The sequence below is a fragment of the Lepisosteus oculatus genome, chromosome 2 (assembly GCF_040954835.1).
Source record: "Lepisosteus oculatus isolate fLepOcu1 chromosome 2, fLepOcu1.hap2, whole genome shotgun sequence".
Classification (NCBI taxonomy): domain Eukaryota; kingdom Metazoa; phylum Chordata; class Actinopteri; order Semionotiformes; family Lepisosteidae; genus Lepisosteus; species Lepisosteus oculatus.
The window spans coordinates 19,135,171-19,159,982 of NC_090697.1; the positions used below are offsets into that span (position 1 = coordinate 19,135,171).

The window sequence follows — 24,812 nt, forward strand, 5'->3', positions numbered from 1 at the left end:
TATGAAGGTCTACACAGAAGTATTTTGATCAAAACATGTTCTGGCTTATATCACATCCTCCTACAGTCTCTTTCTTCATTTACAATTGTGGTACAGTATATCCATATTTCTATGCAGCTGTTCTATGCAAAGATCAATCGGTACTTAACAGATATTTCTATTGATGTTACGTGGCTGGCCAGTGGCGGCGCACGACCACCTTGCTCAGTATCGGTTCTACCTAGTGAGCTACCCTTCCGGTTTGACTTCTGGCTTTCGTCTTTTGACTACGTTCTCGGATTACGTTTCAGATTCATCCTTATGATTCCTCTCCCATATCACCATCTCTCTCTCTCTCTCTCTCTCTCTCGGCTAATAAAGCTGACATCGTAACGCATTCCTACGAGGAATCACAGACATCCTGTGACTCAAGAACACAAGATGCATCTGAGGTGATGAACAATTGAAATATTTAAAAAAATATTTTCCATTTAAAGTGAACAGAGCACATTTGTAAAGAGTTAGACCTTGTTACTATGAATTAATGTGAGAAACCAGAACTTTACAGATGGAATTATTAGTTGTTACAAACTATTTCCACACTATTCTATTAAATTCTGTGCCTATTGAAAGTTACAAAATGAAGAAAAATTAGAAATGAGTAAAAAAGCTTCCATTTCTGATTCTGTGAAATGACTTTGCACATTGCATTCAATTAGGAATATAGCTATGCAACAGTCCTTCATAAAGCTCAACTGAAATATCAGTTCTTCTACCACTGATATAAGGCTTGATCCTTAATTAAATGGTAAAATCTATTGTATAGTTATTGAATATGTGTTTTGGTTATACACTTTTGTTAGTACATGCGCTATACTGTAGATATTAATGTTAGTGTGATATTAGAGATTTAGTGTAAGAAAAAGCTGAGAAGTGTGTGCTATTTCCAAAATGGACGATGACATAATTTATGCTTTGGAGACTCCACCATTGTAGGTCATCAGCTGCTTAAAATACTTAGTGAGTGGAATACTCATGTCAGAAGCAGTGTAGATTTGGCCTAAGGCTTGAAATACCATTCACTGTCTCTTCCTCTTGCACTTATTGTATCTCCCGAGCACATCCAACAACCACTATATACAGATCAGACATTACATAAAGATGTGCAATGAGTGCAGCTCTCCTTGCCTCTTCCAGGATTTGATCCCTGTTGCTCTTGGGCTCTGAGCATGCCCAGTGCAAATCCCTAGAGAGGGGATAACTCAGCTACCCCGAAAGAACAGGTTATATGCCATGGGAGACTTCTCCTAGGACACCTAGAGCCACATCAGAGCCACACAGCATCTCTACTCAGTGTAGAATTCTGCTGTGGCGCAAGACCAGGTCTTCTCTGGTGGCAGTTTTACACTGTCTAGCTTTCACAAGGTCAGTCATGCCTCACATCATAGTCAGAACAATTTGCTCACTTTCTGGAAGTTCAGGGGGCTCCCAGGCTCCTGTCATGCTCGTATCCTCCCCGACTGCAGACCAGTACGACAATGACAAACAATGACAAACTGTAGTAGTGGAATACAGAATAGATAAGACTATTAAGAAGTTACAAACAAGAGGTGGTCATTCAGCTAGCAGCAGTGTTCTGAGATTTCTATCTATCAATTTCTTCAAAGATTGCTTGTAGCTGTCTACAACCACATGATTTCCATAATGTAAACTTCTTTTTTTTTTCAATGTTATATGTACATAAACTTCACATTCTCTGTGTCCACAGGCCTCTGAGTAGCTGCTGGTCTCAAAGAAGTCTCCTGCATAGACGTGTTCTATACAATTCAGGATTTTGAATACCTGAATTAAGTACCTACATAATTTTCATTTTAACAGATGAAAGATATTCAGTTCCTTTAGGGCAAAACCTCTGATTGATCTAATTCGTACTTCATTCTTTGTAAAGCAACAATATCTTTCTTCGAGTGTGGCAAACACTGTCTGGTCCAGGCAATTTTAAAAGTAAAAAGATTGTCCACTGCCGAAGCATTCTATGCTTCACCCTCTTTCCTTTTAATTTTCAGCCCTGAGTTAACCTCTACTTGCTTCTGAAGCTCCTGATGTTGATTGCTGACACAACAGCCCACTCTAACCACTTAGTAAAGTGTTTATTTAATATATGCAGGATATACTGTATGTTGAAATACACACCATGGCTTACGTACACTAATGTCTCAGCCATAGAGCCTACAGTAAGAATTCACCACCCCTTCATAGAGGATTGGAACCCTTTCCTCCCATAAGACACTCAGAACTGCTCACCACTGCCTAATTTAAGCCTTTGCTTTGTCCAGATTGAGGAGATCTAGCTCCTTCAACATGTTCACTTATGACAATACCCTGAGACTAGGAATTATTCTTGCTGTTCTTCTTTAATCTCTTTGAAAAACAGAGCAGTGTTTTAAATATTGCCTTACTAGTGCACTGTAAAGTTTGAGCACAACTTCCTTATATCACGTGGTTAATGAGTAATAATACATCTTTCCATGAGGAATGACAGCAGCTGAAGATTGAGAGAAAGTAGGATTGTTTATTGAGATGTGACTTGGCTTAACCCACAACCTCCCGGCCATCGGACGGGGAGGATTAGGGTCCCCATTTGACCAAGGGGGCAGCTGCTGAGGTGGAGAGGGGGTGGAGGAGGGATGTGAAAAACGAGTGAGGAAGAGGAAAGGGTGATGTGTGGTATATATGGAGACTAAGCTCTTAAGTCAGAATTGAATTGTGAGTTACGGCATCTGAGTTTAATTAGTTTGGCTGCCTTCATCCCTCCCAAACGTTCGCTAAAAAACTCCGTTTTAAATTGCTCTGCTTTCCTCTATCTATTCTCTTTGAATATACAATGCATTCATTATTTTGTACAGAGTAAAAAATATAATTACATTTTTGGACAATTTTCATGTCCATAAAAAAAACCAAATATTTCCTTCAACATTTCCTATAACCCACGGAACTCTAGTAAAAATAAATAAGATTATAAATTCCATACTGTGCTATCTCTTGAAGGGCTCATGCTGTAAGCATCATCTTAAAGAATTTTAAAGATAATATTTTCTCATAAATCATGTTCAAATAACTCTGCTTTTTTATAGATGTGTCAACTCAAGTTATATAATTAATGTGTTGGAACATGTAATCACCAACACTCAGGTATGCACACACTGTTTGTAAAGATATATGCTTGTCACAGTTTTGCACATTTAATGTTAGATTAAATACTGCAAGTCTGATTGAGAATGTTACTGTCAAGCACCAGACATTCCTTTTTAAAGATACCAACACTACAGTAGATAATATATACCAGGTTTCAACAAATGCTATGTACACTCTATACCCAGGTATCAACAGAAACCAAGTGTGGTTCAGTCTTGGATTATCCCAGCTTTTGCTAAAGGCAAAGTATTACATCCATCCTTTAAAATTTGGGGCAATGCTCATCTGAACTTTTCTCCTTGTACTTCGTTTTTCTTCCTCAAGCCCTCTGTCTCCCTAATGCTCAAATTGCTACTGCCAGGGGCTCTTAACCAAAATATGTTGTTTTTGTTTTTAGAAGCCTTTAATTAGGCCTTTCCAAATTAAACACAAGATTAAGCCAAGTTAAATCTGGACTAATGAGAACTTAAAAAATGAATTAAATGGAACCGAGGGTGGGAGTAATTGCCTTGCTGGTATAGTTTAGATTTATACAGCAGCTTTCAAACACCTGGAATAACTTTTTAAGAGCTAAGGTCAGTTATTAAAGAAACCTTTGAAATGCAGTGCAGAGTAAATTAAAACATACTGATAGTGAACTCATAACACATTTTATTCTGTGCAAGTGAATCATACTCTGCTTTTTCTCAAGAAACATTTCAGGCAAGGTTTAATGTGTCAGCCCCAGTTTGACTGAATTTTTAACAGGAAACCAAAGAAAGATTTGTATAGTTTAAAAACCATTTAAGCAATTGACCAGTTAATTGCTTCATAATTTATTTTACCAGACATTTAGGGAAAAATTATAGAAAAGCTTTAACTCTGTAAAACGTTTTTCAGACCAGATGGTGTTTTGATAAATAAAGGTTTACAATCCACTTTTCTTTAGTCAAACAGAAAAAAAACTATACATACTGTATATAATCTGAAGTTTATATAAAACTGAAAAGAGAAGAAAGAAAACATAACATCCCGTCCATGGAGAAGGCTCCTGTATATAATTGTATACATATACATATAATCCTATTACTATTGAAACTAATTATAAAAAATAACGAAAATATAAACATAACACACAAACTTTTAGACCTTTTGATTTTAATTTAAACATATATCAACAAAAATACATTTTTTGGAAGGTGTGTGGTTTCTTTCTGCAACAAAGACAGTTATTTATATTTATTAATGGACTTGGATCTTCCACATGCTGTATGAAATAGTGCATGAACATCTTGAAATACTAACTCTCACTTGCCTTTTCTCACTTTAGGTTAGTATGTACTGTATCTGTTTTGCTTCTTCCTCCCATTATCTTGCATAACATGATGTCCCATCTTAGATTAATGTTTGAACCTACAGTAAATGCTATTGTTCCATGGAATTTACTCTACAAGATTAGACAAGGAAATAATAAATGTTTTTCAAGATTTCAGGTGGTGCAAAATCAAATGTGGAGCAAATTACTGTACATTCTGTGCTGCTTTTCTGTGATGTCTAGTCAACTTGCTTTCATTCCCCAGACATATGGATTTATTAAGGGTGCTGCAAATTACTTCCATGCATGCGTCGCCTTGAGAAGAGGGATTCTTGGGGAAAGACAATCTGTGCGACAGAGGGGGTGTCCACAGGGCTGGAGACATGAAAGGAGGGCGTGGTGATGAGGTGTCTAAAGCTCTGGGTCTCTTCACAGAAAGACTGATCACACAGCAGCCTATAAAAAGTGCTTATGCCCTCACATGCTTCACTCGCTTGTCTGTGCTACTGGATATACTGTAACTGCCTGTTGCTTACGAAGATTCTTATGCAATACCTGCACATTTTTAAACGTATTTATTTTTGTTTCACAAATGGATATCATCAGCTTTTATTTCTTTTCAAGCACACTGGTTTTATTTTTGGAGCAAAAAGGTAATTATTATTATTATTATTATTATTATTATTAGTAGTAGTAGTAGTAGTAGTAGTAGTAGTAGTAGTATTGTGATTAGAGCTGGTTTTGGAGAAAATATCACTGCAAATGATCTTGGATTTACAGTATTCTCAATGAGAAATGTTCTAAGTTGTTAAATTTGGGGTAAAACTCATAAAAAGTTGATAATACAGGACTATAATGTGTTTTAACAAATGCTTCATAAATTTACATGCCTCATTGTTTTCTCTTCAGTGCCATATAAATTCAGTAATAAATTGAAATGGCTATTAAGTCAAACTTTAGTATGTTCCTTACTCCGTTTTACACTTTAAACTGTAACTGTAGAAAGTCCTTTGTGTTTTGTATCCAGCAGATAAAAGAATTGTTAAATTGTATTATGTTATTTTATGCAAGGTGATTAATTCTAAATTTAAAGGGCTTAATTAACATAGATTAAATTAAATTAAATTTCCACTTTATATATTTCATGGCAAAGAAAAATCTCCTCAGCTTACTACCTACTTTCTTAGCTTGCAGTTATTGTACATGGAAATTATTTATTTGCGATGTTTTCATGAATAGCACAACAGACTTGACAGAACTGCAGTAACACCAAGGGATTAAAAAATATCGTTTTTAAAATAAGCACAATATTAAAGTATTTTATATACTGTTAAGAATATAATAGTATATATTCTTAACAGTATATAAAATATTGCACTTTTCCTTGTCCTGAACTTTGGAAATGAGACTTGGGCTGGTAAATTACTTTGTTTTTGCTGTTTTTGTTTTATTTATATAACTACCAAATTTAAAAAAATATATATTGTGTTAGTTATATAAGTTAGTCACTGTTTTTGTTAAAATAATTAGACAGGATCTAGCCAGCAGCCATATCACCCTGCAACTCACAACTGTCAACCCACTGAAGCTAAGCAGGTGTGCGTCTGGTCAGTACCTGGATGGGAGACCTCCTGGGAAAAACTAAGGTTGCTGCTGGAAGAGGTGTTAGTGGGGCCAGCAGGGGGCTGCACTCTGAGGTCTGTGTGGGTCCTAATGCCCCAGTATAGTGATGGGGACACTATACTGTAAGTAAGCGCTGTCCTTCGGATGAGACGTAAAACCGAGGTCCTGACTCTCTGTGGTCATTAAAAATCCCAGTGTGTTTCTCGAAAAGAGTAGGGGTGTAACCCCGGCGTCCTGGCCAAATTTCCCATCTCTCCTAATAATCCCCCTCTATGAATTGGCTACATTACTTTTTCCCCCCCTCCCCCCACTCCGATGGCAGGAGCAACGCGCTGGTTGGAGTATTTCTCGGTCGCAGTTAATGGCAACGTCAGCTCAAAGATTTGGTTCAAACCAACAAATGGAGACGGGTGTCCCGACAAGCGGACCCTGTTGATAGGGATTAACGCTAGGAAAGAGAGAGAGAATGAGACAGGATATAATTGAAGAGCTTGGTTTGAAAAGTGCAACATTTTTTGTGCTTCCTATTTATTTTTTCATATTTTGCATCTATTAAAAGCAATGAGAAAAGTTACAGATACATTTAATATAAATAAGAATGCATAGGTTGTAAGACTGTACAGAATAACTAAAACAGCTACGTAATGTTTTTCAATTAACCTCCTGCAGTGTTTTAAACATCTTGACTGAAAAAATATATTGTGCTGTGCTTACAAAACTTTTCCTAAGAACTAAGTTGTTTTTCTACCAACCTTACTTGCTTACTTACTCCTGCTGCATGATCCTATAATGATAGAAAAAAAAACTAAATCTGCTCTTTTGCAAAAGAAAATCAATTTGTTTTTATTATCCCACTGAGCTGTTAACAAAAATTGAGTTTCCTGAGAATAGTGGAGGAGACTGGTGCTCTTTCCCTTGAGGAAATATAAACCTAAATTTAACAACCTTTTTTGTAGAAAAGGATCATCTATAAAATCCTTAAAATGTGTCATAATACACACAGTATTACCCACACTCTTTTTCTATACTGGTATAGGAAAGAAACGTTTTCTCATAGCTTTCACTTGGTTAGCAAAGGAACAAGAAATAGGTTTATTCCACACTGAAAAGAGGAGAAAGAAAATATTTCAGCCATGGAGCCTTCTTCAGGTGTGAGCACCTCAGTTACACAACTTAGTTATACAACTGTATACTTACCAATTTAGTAATATTTCAAAACATTTTATGCCCATGTTTTTTATTTATTTATTTGAGGACTTTCTAGCAAAGTTATTATGCTTTGGTCTCACACAATTTATTCTAAATCCAGCTCACAAAAAGGGTCACACCTTGGATTTAGTCATTGAAAATGACTCTTTTGTTTCTCACTCATCTTATATTGAACTAGGTCTTAACAATCACTTAGCTGTCCTCTTTGACTTAGAATTCCCTTTAACACACATTTATGTTCAGTAATGTTTTCGCATCACTTAACCAGAATAGGTTAATAAGACTACTCCCTCTCTCTCTTCATTGTCTTCCTTTCTTTTCTCTGAGACTCCTAATGACAAAGTGCAGAGTGCAAAACTTTAATAGGTCTCTTTTAACTACTCTTGATTCCTTAACTGTTCTTAAAACTCAATCCATTTCCTATACTCGCTCTGCCCCATTTTATGATCAATTTAGGCAGTCTCCTGCAAACTAGAGCATAGGTGGTGTCTTTCTGACTTTACTCCTAGTCCTAAAAGGAGCATTGTTAAGTCAGGTGTTCCCCAGGGCTTGATACTGGGCCCACTGATATTCAGGATCTACATATTCTCCCACTTGGGCCGATGATGCCCAAATCTACAGTATGTCCATACTAAACCTGACAGTTTAGTAGGTTTCTGAACTCTCTAATTATATTCCTGATATAACAACTTGGATGACTCCAAATTTCCTTCACTTAAACTGCAATGAGACTTGGGTCACGCTACTTGGCACCTCCCATCACCAACATAAAACAGTGCAGTAACCACATTTGTGGGTGGCACTGTGCTTGAATTTCAATCAAAATTAAATAATTTTGGGGTGATATTTGATCCCGGCTTGACTTTTGATGTTCAAGTGCAGAATATTGTAAAAACATAATTCTTCCATCTCAGAAACATTGACAGTCAGGCTGCATCTTATGTTATCTTTTACTGTCATTTTCTCTAGAATTGATTTCTACAGTGTCCTGCTTGCTGGGGTAACTAAATCCACACTAAACCAATTCTAGTGTGTTCAGAATTCAGCACCCAGAATCCTATCCAGGACACATGCAAGTGGTCACTTTATGTTTGTTTTGGAGTCCTTGCACTGGCTTCCTATCAGGTTTCAATCCCCATGCTCATCTATAAGGCTTTACTATTAGGCTTGGCACCTCAGTACCTCCAGTACCTGTGACTTTTTGTCTATCTACTTCCCACATTGCAACCTTTATTTGTATGACTGTGGTCTTCATTCACATTCCAGTCACTTAGCCTGAATGCATTTAAATCTAAACTCAAAACCTTTCTTTTCAGGAAAGCTTTTACTCAAATCAAAAAGTCAAATCAAAGTTTGTTTATCAAATGCACAACAATACGGCGTGCAGCAGTAGCTGCTGGCAATGAAATGTCTTTTTCTGCGAGCTCACAAAAATCACAAGAATCACAAAAATCACAAAATTCACAAAAACACAAAAATCACAAAATTTAGGTTACATTTTTTTAAACTGAATAAAATTCAATATGAGTAGAGCTGTCTTGTGTCCATGGTGTATGCAATATATACATGTAGTGCAGTTATGCTAAATACAGTGAAAACTGTGTGTCCATGTAGCCATTACAGGTGATTTGCTAAAGGAGCTGAAGGTTGGTTATTTAGCAGTCTTATTGCCTGGAGGTAGAAGCTGTTCCGTAGTCTGTTGGACTTGGACCGAATGCTTTGGTACCGTTTACCAGACGGTAAACTTCTTTAGCCTGCAGAGAAAGAACAGGCACTGCCGTGCTGTCTTGACCACGATGTTGGTGTGGTGGGTCCAGATTAAGTCCTCTGAGATGTTAACTCCCAGGAACTTAAAACTGCTGACCCTCTTCACTGCAGTCCCATTGATGTAAATAGGTGTGTGGTCTCCTCCCTGATGTTTCCTATAGTCCACAATCATCTCCTTTGTCTTACTGATGTTAAGAGAGAGGTTGTTCTCCTGGCACCATGCTCCCAGGGTTTCAACCTCCTCCCTGTATGCAGACTTCTCACCATCTGTGATTACTAAATTGTCTGTGTATGCTCCATTTTCTAACTTCTGTTGTCTGTTGTCCTTCTTATGTCCTTCTTATGTGAACTTTTGTAATGATCTATCCTTATACCTTTGTTGTTGTTGAATACTTTATTCACACTATTATATTTAGGATTTACACATTCCAGTCTGATTTCTTTTTAGTGTAATGGAAATATTTAGACATTGAATATGGTTTTATTTCTGTCACAAGAAGAATGTAGCATAGATCTTGAACTTAATGGCCCAAAGTTTCTAATATTAAGAAATACAAAAATAAGACAAGTGCTGTAGTTTTTTAAAGAAATTGTATGACTATCACTTGTTACTTACCACAAACGTATTTGGTGCACTCTTAAGAGTAATGTTCAGATTTTAATTATTCAGTTAAAAACAGAAGTCGTAAGTTACTGTAGATACAAGAGCCTCACAAAAACAAGAGAATTTCAACACAAGAAATAAGTAATTTTCACAGATTTCTTTAATTTGGGGTTAGATATTGGGGACAGTGGATTTATTAACACAAACAGAAACACTTAAACATAATTTAATATAGTGGTTTTAAAAACAATCATCTAAAAAATATAAATAATTTCATACACAATTAATTAATATTGAGATATTTTTCTTACATTACTTCTGTCTCTTATTTTATCAAGGCAAAACATTAGTAAAAATAAAAATCCAGTATCTTTGAATCTCCTTAAATATTAATGCAAACAAACATATACATACAAACTTGCATTATCCACTCTTAGTTAAATTTACACCTGGACTTTGCAGATATTGTGACTCGGCTTCTCACCTTTTCTTATCCTAGGATGCTGATCTACTGCGCACACAGAGATGCTGTTTTTAGCTACAGGTGTGATGCATTCATTCCTTTACAAAAGTAGTTTACAAAAGCCGAAGAAGGTGTGGTCAATCATTCGACACTGTGAGTGCATAACAAAAGATGGGGGAAAAAACACAATGCATGCCAGTCATAGCTCACACATAAATAAGAGCCTTGATACCATTCTGACTCAGAGTTCCCTTATAGTGCCAGTGTCTCTTCCAATATACTGTAGGCTGTCATCCCCCAGATGAAGCAGATTAAAGCCAAATCTTTCAGAAGTATCCCTTTTACAGCACTTTGAGAATTTATTGCAATCTCTAGCTTTCGGGACCTTTAATTTCTAAAACAACATCAGCAACCACCTGGATGATGCAAATACAGGCAAAGCACTTCAATACATTCACTGCACATCAGCTACCAAAACACAGAAATGAAACCAATTCATAGTTTGGGATTATTAGAAGGCCGTGAAATTTGGCCAGGACACTGAGGTTAACACACCTACAGTTGTTGAGAATCAGTTCAAGTAGGGAGCTGCAAAGGAACAAGTAAAAGTTTCTTCCATGCTGGAAAGAGAAGAAAGAAACAGAGATTATGTAGCATAGGAGAACAACAGTCGTGAGTGTGGAGGAAGCAGGAGTAGGGGCAGGCAGATTGGGGAAAATAAATCTTTTATCCTAACTGCCTTAACATGTTCTCTGAAGCGAGTCTCCTTCCTGTTTCCCCAATGTAGATAGCTGGGCATTTTCTGCAGTAAATAAGGTTGCTGGAGGTACAAGATTTCATCTGAGTGATCTGGAATTGTCCGCTTGGATTAGCGTGGTGTTAAATATGTACTTGCAGATGATGTATTTTCTTGTTGAGAAACGCCCAGGAATTTTTAATCACCACTGAGAGTCAGAACCTCAGATTTACATCCCATCTGAAGGAAGGTGACTTTTTCGTGCAGTTAAGTGTCCCGTCACTACTCTGGGGCATAAGGACCCACACAGACCTCAGGGTGAGTGCTCTTTATTGGTCCTGAAAAGCTTATCACTTGATTTATTTCCATAGTGCAGTATACCGATAGGATCAACAAATATTTGGAAAGAAAATATCCAAAAGTCTCCTCACACGATGTGCATTTGTCTTTACTATGGGTAATTGTAATTTGATTTGAAAGATTACTGTACTTGCATGGGCCTACTTGTATATGATGTTTTGAATGTTTTTATCCAGGTGAACTTTCATTATTTTTTCAATCAGATATCAGAGTTGTTAATCATGTTTCATTTTTTTAAAAATACATTAATAGAATACATTAGCGAAAGTATTGTTTGGAATTCAGAGGAATAATATATTATATAAGGTGATAATATATTTTAAGAGTTCAGGTGGGTAGCTGCGTCAGCATGTGTAGGCTGCAAAGGAACAAGTAATAGGTTTATTCCATGCTGAAAGGAGAAGAAAGAAAACACAACGTTTCAGCTGTGGAACCTTCTTCAGGTGTGAGCAACATCTAACACCTCACACCTCACACCCTCACACCTGAAGAATGCTCCATGGCCGAAATGTTGTGTTTTCTTTCTTCTCTTTTCAGCATAGAATAAACTTATTATTTGATCCTTTGCATATATTATAAGAAACCATTAGAAGTGAATGAATTATTTGTGGCCAAAAGATATTTTAAAAAAGAAAGGGGATTATGATTTGACTTCCAGGGAAGGCAATATTTTAAAATACTTAAGAAAACATTGATTTCAAATGTACAAGTAAAGAAAAGATTGACAATAACACCAATTTTCTTTACATGGGACAAAGATAAATCACCCATGCATACCAGTTGGGATATACAAAACATTAAATATCAATTCCATTCCAGGGATAAAAGGTTTTATTTTACAGAAATCATGTTCTGCTTTCTAATACACTAATGTAGATCTAAAACTATTTGTGGTAAATTTACGAGATCAGCATCGCAATCTCCCTCCTTTAACCTAAGAGATACCTGTCCTCATGTGTAACAATTCAAGTAAACTGGGAAATCATAGAAACTACAATTAAATGAGTTTTCTCAGTTCAATTTTTAGGAGTCAATGCAGTGCACGTAAGTAAACTAAAATACACCATCCCTGAAAACAAGGTATAATAGGGTTTCATCAGCAATAAGATGGTTCAGTTCAGAAATCCATCTTTTTCCTCTAACAAGCTCTAAACTGTGACCAGAATAAGCAGCAGGCAGAAGAGCTTTATATTCATACGAGTCTAACCTCAATTTGAAACTTTGATTGTCAGGCAAAAAACAAGCCACTTAAGGCCACGTAAATAGTGTAAAGCAAAAGGATATTTTCACCAGAGAGTGTAACCTTTTGTGGCATGCCAAATCCTCAGTAATGAAGGACTCAAACCAGTTTTGCTCCAGTTTCATAACTATGATAAGGCTTTGTGGTATCAACGAAGGATTCATTGGTAGTTATACAGGTTATTTTTGTATATACATATTTACAGTGCATATACACAAATACCATGTAATCTTTACACATAACAAAATATATTGTCAATTTTATTTTTTGCCTTACAATGATTTTTGTTGATATTCCATAAAATAATAATTAACCAGTTTTCCAAATTTCCAAATGGAGGTTTTGTAACCAAATCAGCTCCAGTTTCCCCTCACAGGCCAAAAACAGAGTGGTAGGTTAATTTGCTTATGGGAAATAAGCCTTGGTGTGAGTGTGTGTCCTTCAAGGGACTGGATTTCCTTCCAAGGTGTATCCTGCCTTGCATCCATTGATTAACTGGATAGGTTCTGGCTCCTTGGGACCCTGTATTAAATAAAGCTCTTAGAAAATGGATGGATTTAATCTAGTGCCATCCCTACTGTCACACAAGTGCATTAAACACAGTCTGATATTTTTCATTTTAAAGCAAGAAACCTTTAGAAAGTTTACAAAGATCTGGAGACCACTCAGTCTGTTTAACACATTTCTTTGCTTGTTGGTAAGCATCTCATCCAGCTGTTTCGTGGATGATCCCAGGGATTTGAGACCCACCACCCAGACAAGCAATCAAGCTTTTGCTCTTATCAATCCTAAATGCCCTTCCTCCTAATTTCTATTTGTATCCCTGAGTCCTTGTTTCTTTATTGACCCTGAAGTGCCTACTGTATTAACGACCTTTCAGGATTTTGATCCCACTTGTTTTGTCTTCAGATTAACATTAAAGACATTAAACTCTTTTAATCTGTTGGTGTACTGCATGTATAACAAGGCACAGAAATGATGTCACCTCCCTCTGTAATCTAGACGTTGTGCAGCTCAGCCACAGTAGAGGGCTCAGTTATTTTGGTGTGGTTGAATTATCCACTGTTTAGGGAGTGAATGGTGTGGATACTCAGAGCCAGCAAGCAACTGGGATGGGATTCTGGCAGGGGCAGGAAGAGCTGTGCTTGTCACATGTGGTATGCCTTATAGATGTGGAATTTACTGGGTCACTTTTTTGAGAACTCTTTCTATGGCTGCAACACTATTTTTGTAAGATGGGGAACTAACAAACGGTCTCCTTTATATTCTTGTAATTTATTTAAAGTAGCATCTGGAAAATGTATTTAACTGATACTCATCATGATGGTGGTTCCTCAAAATTGTAGAATTCGAACACTTTTAAAACAGACCATAGAATGTTAGTAATGAATGGCAGTCTAGTTACTGAATAAACTGTTTATGTAGAACAACGTGTCTCGGTCCCTGTCTACCAGGGGAATTATTTTTATTCTGGTGTTTTTGATAGTATTGTAAAGGTGTGGGCATGCTGTTTTTGACTCTCCCTTATAGTAGCATTGACATGAGTGTGGATGGGATTAAGATGGATCCCCATTGGGAAAACAATTTGGTATTCCCTAATTTTCATTTGTTTAATTTTGGGTGGCCAGGTTATTGTCCTCGTTGTTGCTATGGTGGCTGAGTTGATGGTACCCTGTTAAAAAGCAAAATTAAGAATTATATTTATATTGTATTTATTTTCCATCTCAGCTCTTGCTCAGCAGCTATATTTCACATAAAATGCATCATTGAACAGCATGGCATTTGGTTTGTCAATCTTTTATTTAAGTCTACTTATGCAGGAGCCTGAAACAGTAAATGAGTTCAATTTTAGCGGAAAGTGTGCATTCTTTAATTTCCCATCCCCCACCCCGATATTTGTGCTTATGAGCTGTGATAAATAAAAACTGCCAAGAACAAATTAGAAGTTTAAATGCAGCAAATAATTGAAAATGTCTGTGAAGGAAGAAAATTATTGCAGATTCAGTTTTTTCGCATATAATTGACTGTACTGTATGAAACCTTGTGTTTACCTTTTTTTAAAAATGTATTGACTAAAAATATTTTTTCTTTGAAATGTAATATAATGTGTAAAATTGCAGAGTATTTATAAAATGTAGTACAAAATACTGGAGACTTTTCAGCATCTCTATTTCTTTTTACAATCAAAAGATTTTGAGGTTGTGAGAGAAAGCCTTTTGTTAATGGGGAGAAATCTTGCAGAATAAAGCACTCCAGGTCTGGTAAAAAAATTAGCACTCTGAGGGAGTGCAATTTCACATTAAGGAAAGGAGCTGTCAGGTTAGACTTTGTGGAACTGGCCACTCCTCTGACTAACTGAGAGGTGTATGAGAACTTTGAGGAGGAGAATGGTCTCAGTCAGTGTCTAGACTTCAGTTTGGAAGGAGGGAGAGTGAAATGGACTGCTCATTAGTAACATATTGGGCTGTCTTATAGGCTTGTGGGACTATAACTTGCACTATCCATGGGTGTCACAAATGCTGGTAATTTGGGCTGCATGGTAGTTTGCTAGGCTCAATGGGATTGATGTGTGCTGCTGAGGAACAGGATTATCCAGCTGAACCAGGGATGACTTGAGGTGTTGGTACCTAGAGGAGTGGGGCATCACCTGCAAGATAGCAGCATAGCTTCTCCCACTGACTAATAGAAGTCTAGAGAGCACAGCTGGAGTTTCAAAAACTCCCTGGTGCTTCGTGAACACAGAGCAATGCTTTGAGGGAAAGTGGTTTTAGGGATGGTTGTGATTGGGTGATGCAGAGTTAATAGGGTTGGATAACTCAGTATCTGGTGATTTAACGAAGATGGAGCCTGGAGAAAGAGAAGGTCTAATCAATGTGATGAGCATTGAATAATGAATAAGTAATTATTTACTTAAGTGTTCAATGAATAATGAAGATTTTGAATAGAATCAGCAACCTGGAAGGAAGAGGACTGTGCCGACATCCCTGAGAGGGGAACAACGAGTAAGAGTTACAATCCTGGAGGGGGTCCAAAATATGTACTGTATTGACAGACCACTTGAAACTTGAAAAAACTTAGGATACACAATGGTAGGGCTGGGAATATAGTGGTTTGTGAGCTGCCGTTATCACAGAGACCTATCAGAGAAAACTGGACTGAGTTCACAGGACCAATAGTGTCGAGGTAAAGAGACAGAATATCTGGCAGTTATAAAGGTAAAACTGACAACAGTATAAAGCATAAATGAAAAAAGCAAAAAGGCTGCACCTGTAACAGGAACTATGAAAAATGTTGACCTGTACCTATAGGAAAGAATCAATCCTTCTTTCCTAAAGAAAGTGTTATAATAAATAGAACAAGAAGGTCTCAATCCCAAGCCTAGTTGCATTTTACTCTACTTACTTAACCCTGTGGAATCTCTTCTTTTTTATAACAGACCCCACACAGACACAGATCCCTGGAGTAACCATGGAAATCAGTGATTAGAGACACCATATTTGTTTCTGCTTTTTGTTAGATTGTTTGATTTTGGAAAATCAGGATGTGCAGAAAGTAGACAGCTGATAAATGATTAATTTTATTTATGATTAAGTACTATTATTAGTAGCAATTATTTGCAATACCGATGATATAAGGATAACTAAATGAGTAAGCCATGCCTTGTCATTTAGAAATGGTATTTGTTGGTTTAGGTGGTTTGGAAGAAACATTTAATTTCTTAGCAATAGTAGCACCTGGTGATGAAGAGATGAATTATTCTTTGGAAAACTAAACTTTATTTGATATTATGATACATGTAGATTTAGGATTTTGTAACATACAGAGCTCCCTTCTGCAGCAGTTTTGTGTTTTCAAATACAGTCCAGTACACTACTAGAATATTATGGCAGAATTAAAATTTTTGTGGGATCTGCAGTTTCTGCAATATTGAGAATTAAGAGCCTAGGTAAAGACAGATCTTGCATTTTTGTGTTTGAAATATTGATTTGAATGCTTAGCTAGAGTTTAATGGCTAAAAAAAGGTCTATATTGTTTTACAATGCTACAATGTTTTTATATCAGCTATGAAAGTGTCATGAGAAAATAGCATATTGCCCTTAGTAATTATTGTTGTTGTTATTAGCATATTCAACATCACCTGGAGCTTCCCTGCTTGGATCAGAGAGTGACCCAGAGACAAAACCCACTCACAAGGCCCTGCATCGAGAGAAGCGCTGCTCCTGTGTAAACCTGAAAGACAAAGAATGCGTTTATTTCTGCCACATTGGGATTGTGTGGGTCAATACTCCAGGGTGAGTCAAACAGTTCAAAAGGATACGTATATTGAAGCTTCATTTCACAACTTCTGTAATCTTGCAACTTTTATAATGATTGCAATTTTTTCCAAAAGGTGAAGAGTCACTTTTAAAAGTGAAATTAATTAACTTTAATTTTAAACTGTTATTTTAAAGGAATATATCTAACCTTCATTAGAATAGAAAGTGTTTTTGAGTGTGACATCCCCAAAGGCAACAATAATGGCATAATGAAAAAATAACTTCCATCTTTGTGGAAAAATGTCCTAGAGCATCAGTAATTTTACTAGAACACAATTATTAGAAGGGGGTTTAAGGATTTTCAAGACACCTTTCAAAACATTCCTCTGTAGTCTGAATGAAGAAACAGGCAACAGAATTGAGTTGAGTTCAGAAGCATCTTAATGCTGTTGGTGTTTTCCTGTGAGTTCTTCACTAGTTACATTGTAAAACAAGGTATTAATGTACATTATTTTTAATTTTGTGCTTATTATCATGTACATTACATTACCTTAAACATATTGCAAGCTGGTAGTGCCTTTTCTTATTTTTTTACTTTAAAATGCATCGTTTACCGTATGTTTCATAATGGCTAGCAGAGCATAACCATTGTAGGTGTTTATCTGATTATGTGCCTTATGATGTGCCACTTTGTGTTGTGACAGGAATAGAACTGACTCATATCTTATATACTGTACATTGCATTTGCTCTCTGCAAAATTTAAAGAGGATTGTAAAGTACTCCTACTTCCACACATGGCCTTGCAAAAGTATTCAAACTCTTCCTAAAGTGTCCCCCCAACAAGGGACCTGTTTTTAAACTTAAACTCAGTATTTGGTGGAATCGTCTTTAGTAGATAATACAGCCACAAATCTATTAGTGCAAGTCTCTCCCAACTTTGCACACCAACTTGGTATAATTGTTGTCCATTCTTCATGGCAGATTTGCTCAACTTCTCTCAGGATGCTTGAGGTTTGCTAATGGATAGCAGTCTTCAAATCTTTTCACAGATTTTCAGTAGGAGAAAATGACTTGTTAACTGAATCGCATACTGTACACTTTTGTATTCTTAAACAGATTTAGTGTAAACTTGGCCTTCTGCTTTGGTGATGTATTTTATATCTTATATAATATTATATAAATATATAATATTTGGTATTCAGTCTTGCGGACTGGGTCTTGGAGAACAGAATGAAACCGAGCAGAAAGTTGTTAACCGCAACTTTAAAATTTAGTGGCACAATTAGGCTAGGATTGTGAGATGAACCTAGCTCGTGATTGAGCCTCTCCTTGCCTTCTGCCCTAGTATCCACTACCCACTACCCACTACCCACCATCCACATCTCAGTGTGGTCTTGTTTAAATATTGTAATGAATTCTCCAGGTTCTGTGTTGGCAGTGTGGAGAAGAGACCGGAGATGATTTCACTTGCTCTTTGACAGTTTTATTGCCTGTTTCATAAAAGTGGGGCATGCTACTCATGGAGGCAGAGAGATAAAGTGCCGTCTGGATGCAAAGGAATTTCAACTGATATCTATAAGTTTGTGAATACTCTTGTTTCTTAGTTGATCAACCTTATATGAATTAAATTAAGCCCAATGCATTAGTACTTTATCATATAAGGGAGGGTTACTTATGTCATTCAACCATACATACTGTATAGTGTAACGCTTACGGCCGACAGTGAGTGTGTAAGAGCCGGCTTACCACAGCGGTGACGTCACCACCCTTCCCTGTAATAGCAGTACCACAGCCGCTAGGCTGAAGGGAGATCTCTCTTTAGCTCACCAGGCTGGGTCCCTGTTGAGTGATGCCGGAGGCCTGGGTTCGCGTCCCTGACGGTGTGGGGCCGACCTGTGTAGACAGCAGGCGAGGGTGCCCACTTGAAACCCGTGCTTTACAATACTATAGTGCTTTATTAAATGGTATAGGGGTGGTTTTGGTTGTTTGAGAATATGGCTATTCGCGCCAGTTCTCTGCAACAAACCCTTGCAAATGTTAAGACCTTCTGTAAATGATAATACAAACAGTATTTGCATTTACGCTTGGGCTACGTTTCTGTAATTTCCTTTGGGATGTGTAATGACTCCCTTGCTTCCGCCTGCTCAATCAACACATCAGACTACCTGTCTACCTGCTTGCTTCACCTGCACTTGGGTTCTCTTTGCCATCTTGGCCACCTCTCTCACCCAGGTACAGGCAGTGTTATCACTGAACCTAGACCAGTGTTTGTTCTGTATTTTATCCAATTGGTTTGGATGCAGTGATGGGCTGGAAAGTTCTGTGTCTGTAGGTCAGGCTAAGGAGTCCACCTGCTTGTTCCCAGTGAAGGCAAGTGGAGAGGCAAGAGCTGGGGGATGTGCTGTGTGAGCAAAGACATACTGTATGAGCCAGGGGATGTACAGTGCAGACAGTCAGAGGAGGAACAAAGCTGGGGATATGCTGTGCAGGCGGGCAGAGGATGAGCAAACTGGTCTGATGTGCAGCCGGTGCGAAGAAAGCAGGAAGCAACGTGATCTAGAACAGGGGGTAGATGGGGATCCAGCTGGCTTTGCTGCATCTGTCTCAGTATCAGGTTGTAGGGCTAAATCAGGTAGAATACTTCTTGTTCTGACAGGCTGGTTAGTGCTAAGCGCACTTCCCTAATTTGTTGGAAAGCTCAATGACAGAGTGTCTGATCATGTGCAGAGCAGGGTTTAAGGGTTTACGCTAATGAGATAAATACCCATTAAGTTGGGGCAGGTGGCACAGACAGCCATCCTGAATGAGTTCTCACGGTACTGAAAGGTGTTGGACTCAAATGTGGAGACTGAGGTCTGCGAGTTCTGGCTTTCCCAGATGTAACAGAGGAAGTGTTAAAATAATTTTGGCACACACAATTTGAACTCTAAACTTAAAGGCATGATGCATTCTTTCATAAGTGTTAGGGACTGGAGACACAGAGCTATTCCAGTTGGCCACAGACTATAGTACATTAGTCATACCAGATATAACACTTACATCAAAGATAAGGCAATAACAGTACAACTGCATTTAATCTAAGAGGGCTTTTGAAGAAACAATAAGCTGCATATGAAGAGAAACACAGTAGTACACATACAACAAATAAAACCTGCATGGAATGCAGATGCATGCAGCTTCTGTTGATTCTGAAATGTGGCAGAATGTGGGAGGCATTTTATGGGAAGCAACTAATGCTTTTAGAAGTCTATCTGAAACTGTTCTACCATAGGGTGGTTTGGGGTTCAGTGTGTGGTCTGCTTAATGTGTTTCCAACAGAATGTTAATTTAATGCCACAAAGAAGGGTAGCTTGCTTTTCTTAGGTTACTCCAATGGCAAAGTTAAATTCAGAATAAAAGGAAAAAGATATTTGTAACACTACATCAATAGCTACCAGTGGCACTGTCAATTTGTAGATAGTTGAAGTCTGAAATATTTAGCACTGCCTAACCTTAACAACAAATTCACATTCCAAAGTTATTTCACCCAAATACTCTGCAGTATGAGAGTTTAACTTGCATATTTGAAGTCACTAAGACTGTTGACAGTGCTTACACGTTTGAAACTGGGGAATTATGATATTAGCTATGTGAGCTAGTTCACATGGGTCAAAAGCATAACCCAGTCTGGTATTAATTTTTAAAAAATCAGCAATGATATTTGCTGTTACAGTTCCTGCTCTCCCACAGTAAAACTGAAGACAATCAGTTTCTTTGACAAAATTCTGAGTGACATTTGTGAGCAGCAACAGGAATCACTGTTCTGTATCTATCTCAGATATACTGTTAATAGGTGTTTAATTTGTAGCTCTATCTGTAGTCACTTTTGTATAATGATAGAAAGGTTTGAGCTTCTGCAAGTCATGAATCATTTGATTGGATTGCTTGTCATTTTTCGCATGTTGTGAAACATTTACAGATTTTGTGTTATAAAAAGTTCTTTGTGTCTATTGAGTCTATTGCTGTGTATTCTTGACAACAAGAAGTGCATCTGATCATACATTTGGTTAGTGTCTATTCAGCAACCATTCAGGTTTATAAGGGAGTTGAAGATGAGTGGCTCTTGGCATGATGCAGACTGAAAGTACCCGGGTGAACAGTGCCTAATATTTTATTTTGTTATTAGCCAACTATGGAACTCATTAACAGTGTCCATGAGACACCACCTATTGCTAGCATAGTGGTAAAAAGAGAGATGGAAGGATGGTCCTTGAACGCCACAGATTCACAAGAAGTGAGAAATTATTTGTAAGATGCTCAACGTAGGGCTTGGCAACCTTATATTGGACAAACACATTATTATTATTATTTGATCAAATTGTAATTTTAGCGTAGTTAGTCAGTGGTCACATGTTATGTTCCAGGATCAGTCATGCCTCGTGACCAGCTTCTGTTGTGACCATTGGTAAGGACAATGTTCTCAGCCCTCTGCAATGAGAGGTAGTGCCTAGCCGCCATGGTCTGGAGAGTCATCATGATTAGAAGAACTGACCTTCACATCTTTTTTTCCCAGATGGTTAACATTACACATTGCCTTCTCTCTGACTTCAGTTATGTGATGAAATTAGAATTTAATGGTTAATTCGTATATAGATTGAATAAGATTTGGTTTTAATCAACAGTATTATTATTTCCTAGATTAACTAATGTCATGCACACTATAGTATATATTTAAAATTAGAAAAGTTGGTAACTGCACACCTAACTTTTACAGATATAAATCCTTCCCATGAACATCAAACCCAGCGATAATCTACTTTATTGAAACTGTCCACCATTAGATTTTTAAAGCAAAAGTGTCTTCCAAGTTTTACACAGATCGTCGGTAGAAGTGAGCTTAACATAGATGATTGCAAATACTAAAATCCACAAGCTGCCATCTCTCTGCTTAATACATTGTATTAAAATTGACTTAATACATTGTCTGCATCCGTATACTACATGTCTGGATAATAATAATTGTTCTTACTCAAAATGTCTCTCTCTGATTTCAGACAGGTTGTACCATATGGAGTTGGTTATTACCCAGTGCGCCTTAGAAGAGAAACTGCAAGGTGCCTCTGTGTGAGCAACAGCGATGTACAGTGCAGAAGATTCTGCACAAAGAAATATCTTCTGCAAGAGTATGTAGTATCTAATATATCGTCATTATTTCTGTGATGGTGTGATGAGGATGGAGCCAACAGAAGAGGCATTTATGTCTATCTGTGAATAACTAGTCATAAGTTAACATGTTATGGAAACACACACTGCACAATAGTTAGATGTGAGTGAACACATGGAATGCAAAAGAGGATCACTAAATAAATGGGAGGGAAAGAACCAGGTACATGTAGGTAAAAATGAGCCATGCAAGGTTTTTATGTCCTCTGGCTCTTAGAGTAATAAAACAGAAGTAAAATCTGAACTGACATACAATTATCAGCAATAAAATAACACAATTACACAACATACACCAGTTATATTATAACCACATAAGTAAAAATCAATGCTTTTCAGAAGCCTACATCCTACAGATCTAGTAACAGTGGATTCAACCATGTAAAGTTAAAAAAATATCCACCACCTTAACATGCCAAAAAGAGAACAACCACAGAATTAAATCTCTCTTCCAACTAGGAGAAAATGTTTTGAGTCAGAGCATTCCGCAGTACAGGAAATCATAATATCCAAAAATAACCAGGACAGCAGGCGTTCTAAGTTAAGAATCTAGAATCTAGTCTCTATAGTCTTAGACTGATCAGAAAAAGTTCCTCTCACATGGCGCAAATTTAGAGTAAGGGTAGGGTGATGATCCTCCTTCTTTTCTGTACAATACTTAGCTCTATGCAATACTTAAAAAAAAATACAGAACTGTATTTAACTTTTGTAAGAAGGGACCAGAGAAAAATGTAACTCTGCCTTTACATATTCATCTCAGAAATATAGATATATGTTACTGAGGTTCCATTACATTTCCATTACATTATTTATTATTCCAGATCCGGAGTTCATTTGTTTAAAACATTTCACAATGAGACCCAGCACTATGTAAGTCATGCAAAAATGATTATTGGGAAGCAGAACATGTGTATGGTGTATGGTTGGACTTGAGGTTAGATCTACCATCTCTTAGGCACCACGTTGGGACTGGCTCACACAGCCCACACAAGCAGCAGACAAGGCCACTGTGCCAAAGACCAGCCTGCTACCACAGGAGACATGAGCACAGGAGTGGCATGACTTAAGCATCTTACAGTGAAAAGCCATCCATGATTTTTGAGGTTACCATGTTACAGGTTACACAATTATCAAAAGCAAAATGATTGTACAATTATTTTATTATTTCCAAAAATTGTTTGTTATTAAAAAAAATCAATAAAGTGAGCATCCTGGAGTGCTGTTTCATTTTTCTAATTGGGTATAATATGTGCTACATTGGTGGTCTGACTTCCTTCATTTGCATTTCAATCACCAATTGTATCTTGAAATAATAAGCTTTATGTTTGTTGCAAAATGATTTCTGACGCACAATAAACAAATGAATAATGCCATAGTAGATATTAGAACAAGAGTATTGCTTTTTTAATTGTTTTTTATTAAGACTACTGTTCATCTGAATGCATACTGGAAATTGAGTTTTTTGTGTTTAATTATTTAAAGTGGTCCTAGATGAGTTTTAAGGATTTTCTTTTGAAGAACAATTAAGTAAGCAAAGTTTCAAAGATATGTTGATGATATTTTTTTTCTATTTGTAGGCACACAGCACATGTTCTCTTAAATAAGTCATTGTTTGCTAAGAAGATGGAAATAGTTGAGAGGAAACACAGACCGGACAGCCCATCTGTAAAGACAGGCAAGCTTGAAATTTCAATCCAAAACACTTGAGAAGAAACAAAGAAGAAGGAAAAAAATTTGCAACAATAAAAGAAGGAGGTGGTTTGTGCAGCACCCTTTTTTCCCCCCAATACAAAATGTAGAATTGAAGGCCACTGTGAAATGATAGTATAATAGATAAAGAGTTGGCCGAATTTAATGCAGAATGCAGCCCACAATAAGGGAGTTCTATATTCCTTTCAACATAGTATATTCACAATGTGCTCAAAAAAAGTTTAAAGACACGTGAAGTGTGAAAACAAACAGGAACCGGGATGCTTTTCTTGGATGCCTGAAGAGAGTGCTCTTACCAAAGAAAGGAATATGTGACAAGATAAAAGAACATTCTTAATGTTAAAGATTCCATAACTTGTGTGCTGGAACACCGGAACTTAAATAAACTCTTTCATATTAAGTAGATTGTAAACATCAGACTTTCCTTCTGTCTCCAGTTCATGCTCTCACATCTGTATATCACAGGATGAATACATTGTGTTGTGTTCAGCAAGTCAGAAAGCACAGTCACATAATAAACACTAACATATTGCTTGTATTTTTGTGGCAGTATGTTGAGGCAGATCATGAGATCCCTTTGAGAACAAGTAGAATAAAGAAAACTTGTTGCATTAACCTCATTTCCCTACTATAAATGCAGTTTGAAACATTTGCCTTAATTTCGGTATTATTGTTATTCACATGGTCAAGAAAAAAAGAACTTTATAACCTCCAAGAACACTAGACACTAAATGCTTATTAGACTGTTAGAAAATCTGCATATTGTCATGGACACCATGCTCAAAGGTTATCTTTACAGACCTTGTGCTTTGTCTACGTGTCTTATGGTAAGCAATCCTGTATTTATTACATATGAGGCATACATATGTATATATATTATGATTGTGATTTTAAAGTATCCTAGAAATATTTTTCAACAAGACTAATTTTGTAATTACAGAGTAATAATTCATTGTTACAAACTTTGTGACAACAATATAGAGTATACATAACAAAGTAGTAAAATGCAAATTTATATTTTTCTGAATTGAATACCCTTTGTTATGCTTTTTTATTACCTTTGCATATTATTCAATAGTGTTGTACAACAGCATTGTTTTAAGTATTCAGATATATAGCTGTTATAAGCCAATTTCTTTTTTTAATAAAATATTTATTTTATGATGTTATTTAAAT

General features: G+C 36.8%; 1 protein-coding gene across 1 annotated transcript; it reads left to right on the forward strand.

Annotated features, from left to right (window-relative positions):
* The first annotated feature begins 4,949 nt into the window (after positions 1-4,949).
* si:ch211-202p1.5 (endothelin-1) lies at positions 4,950-24,812 on the forward strand. The gene is made up of 4 exons (XM_015339129.2): positions 4,950-5,121; positions 16,594-16,762; positions 21,761-21,889; positions 23,504-24,812. The coding sequence occupies exons 1-4, from the start codon at positions 4,950-4,952 to the stop codon at positions 23,631-23,633; spliced, it is 600 nt and encodes a 199-aa protein (XP_015194615.2). The 3' UTR covers positions 23,634-24,812.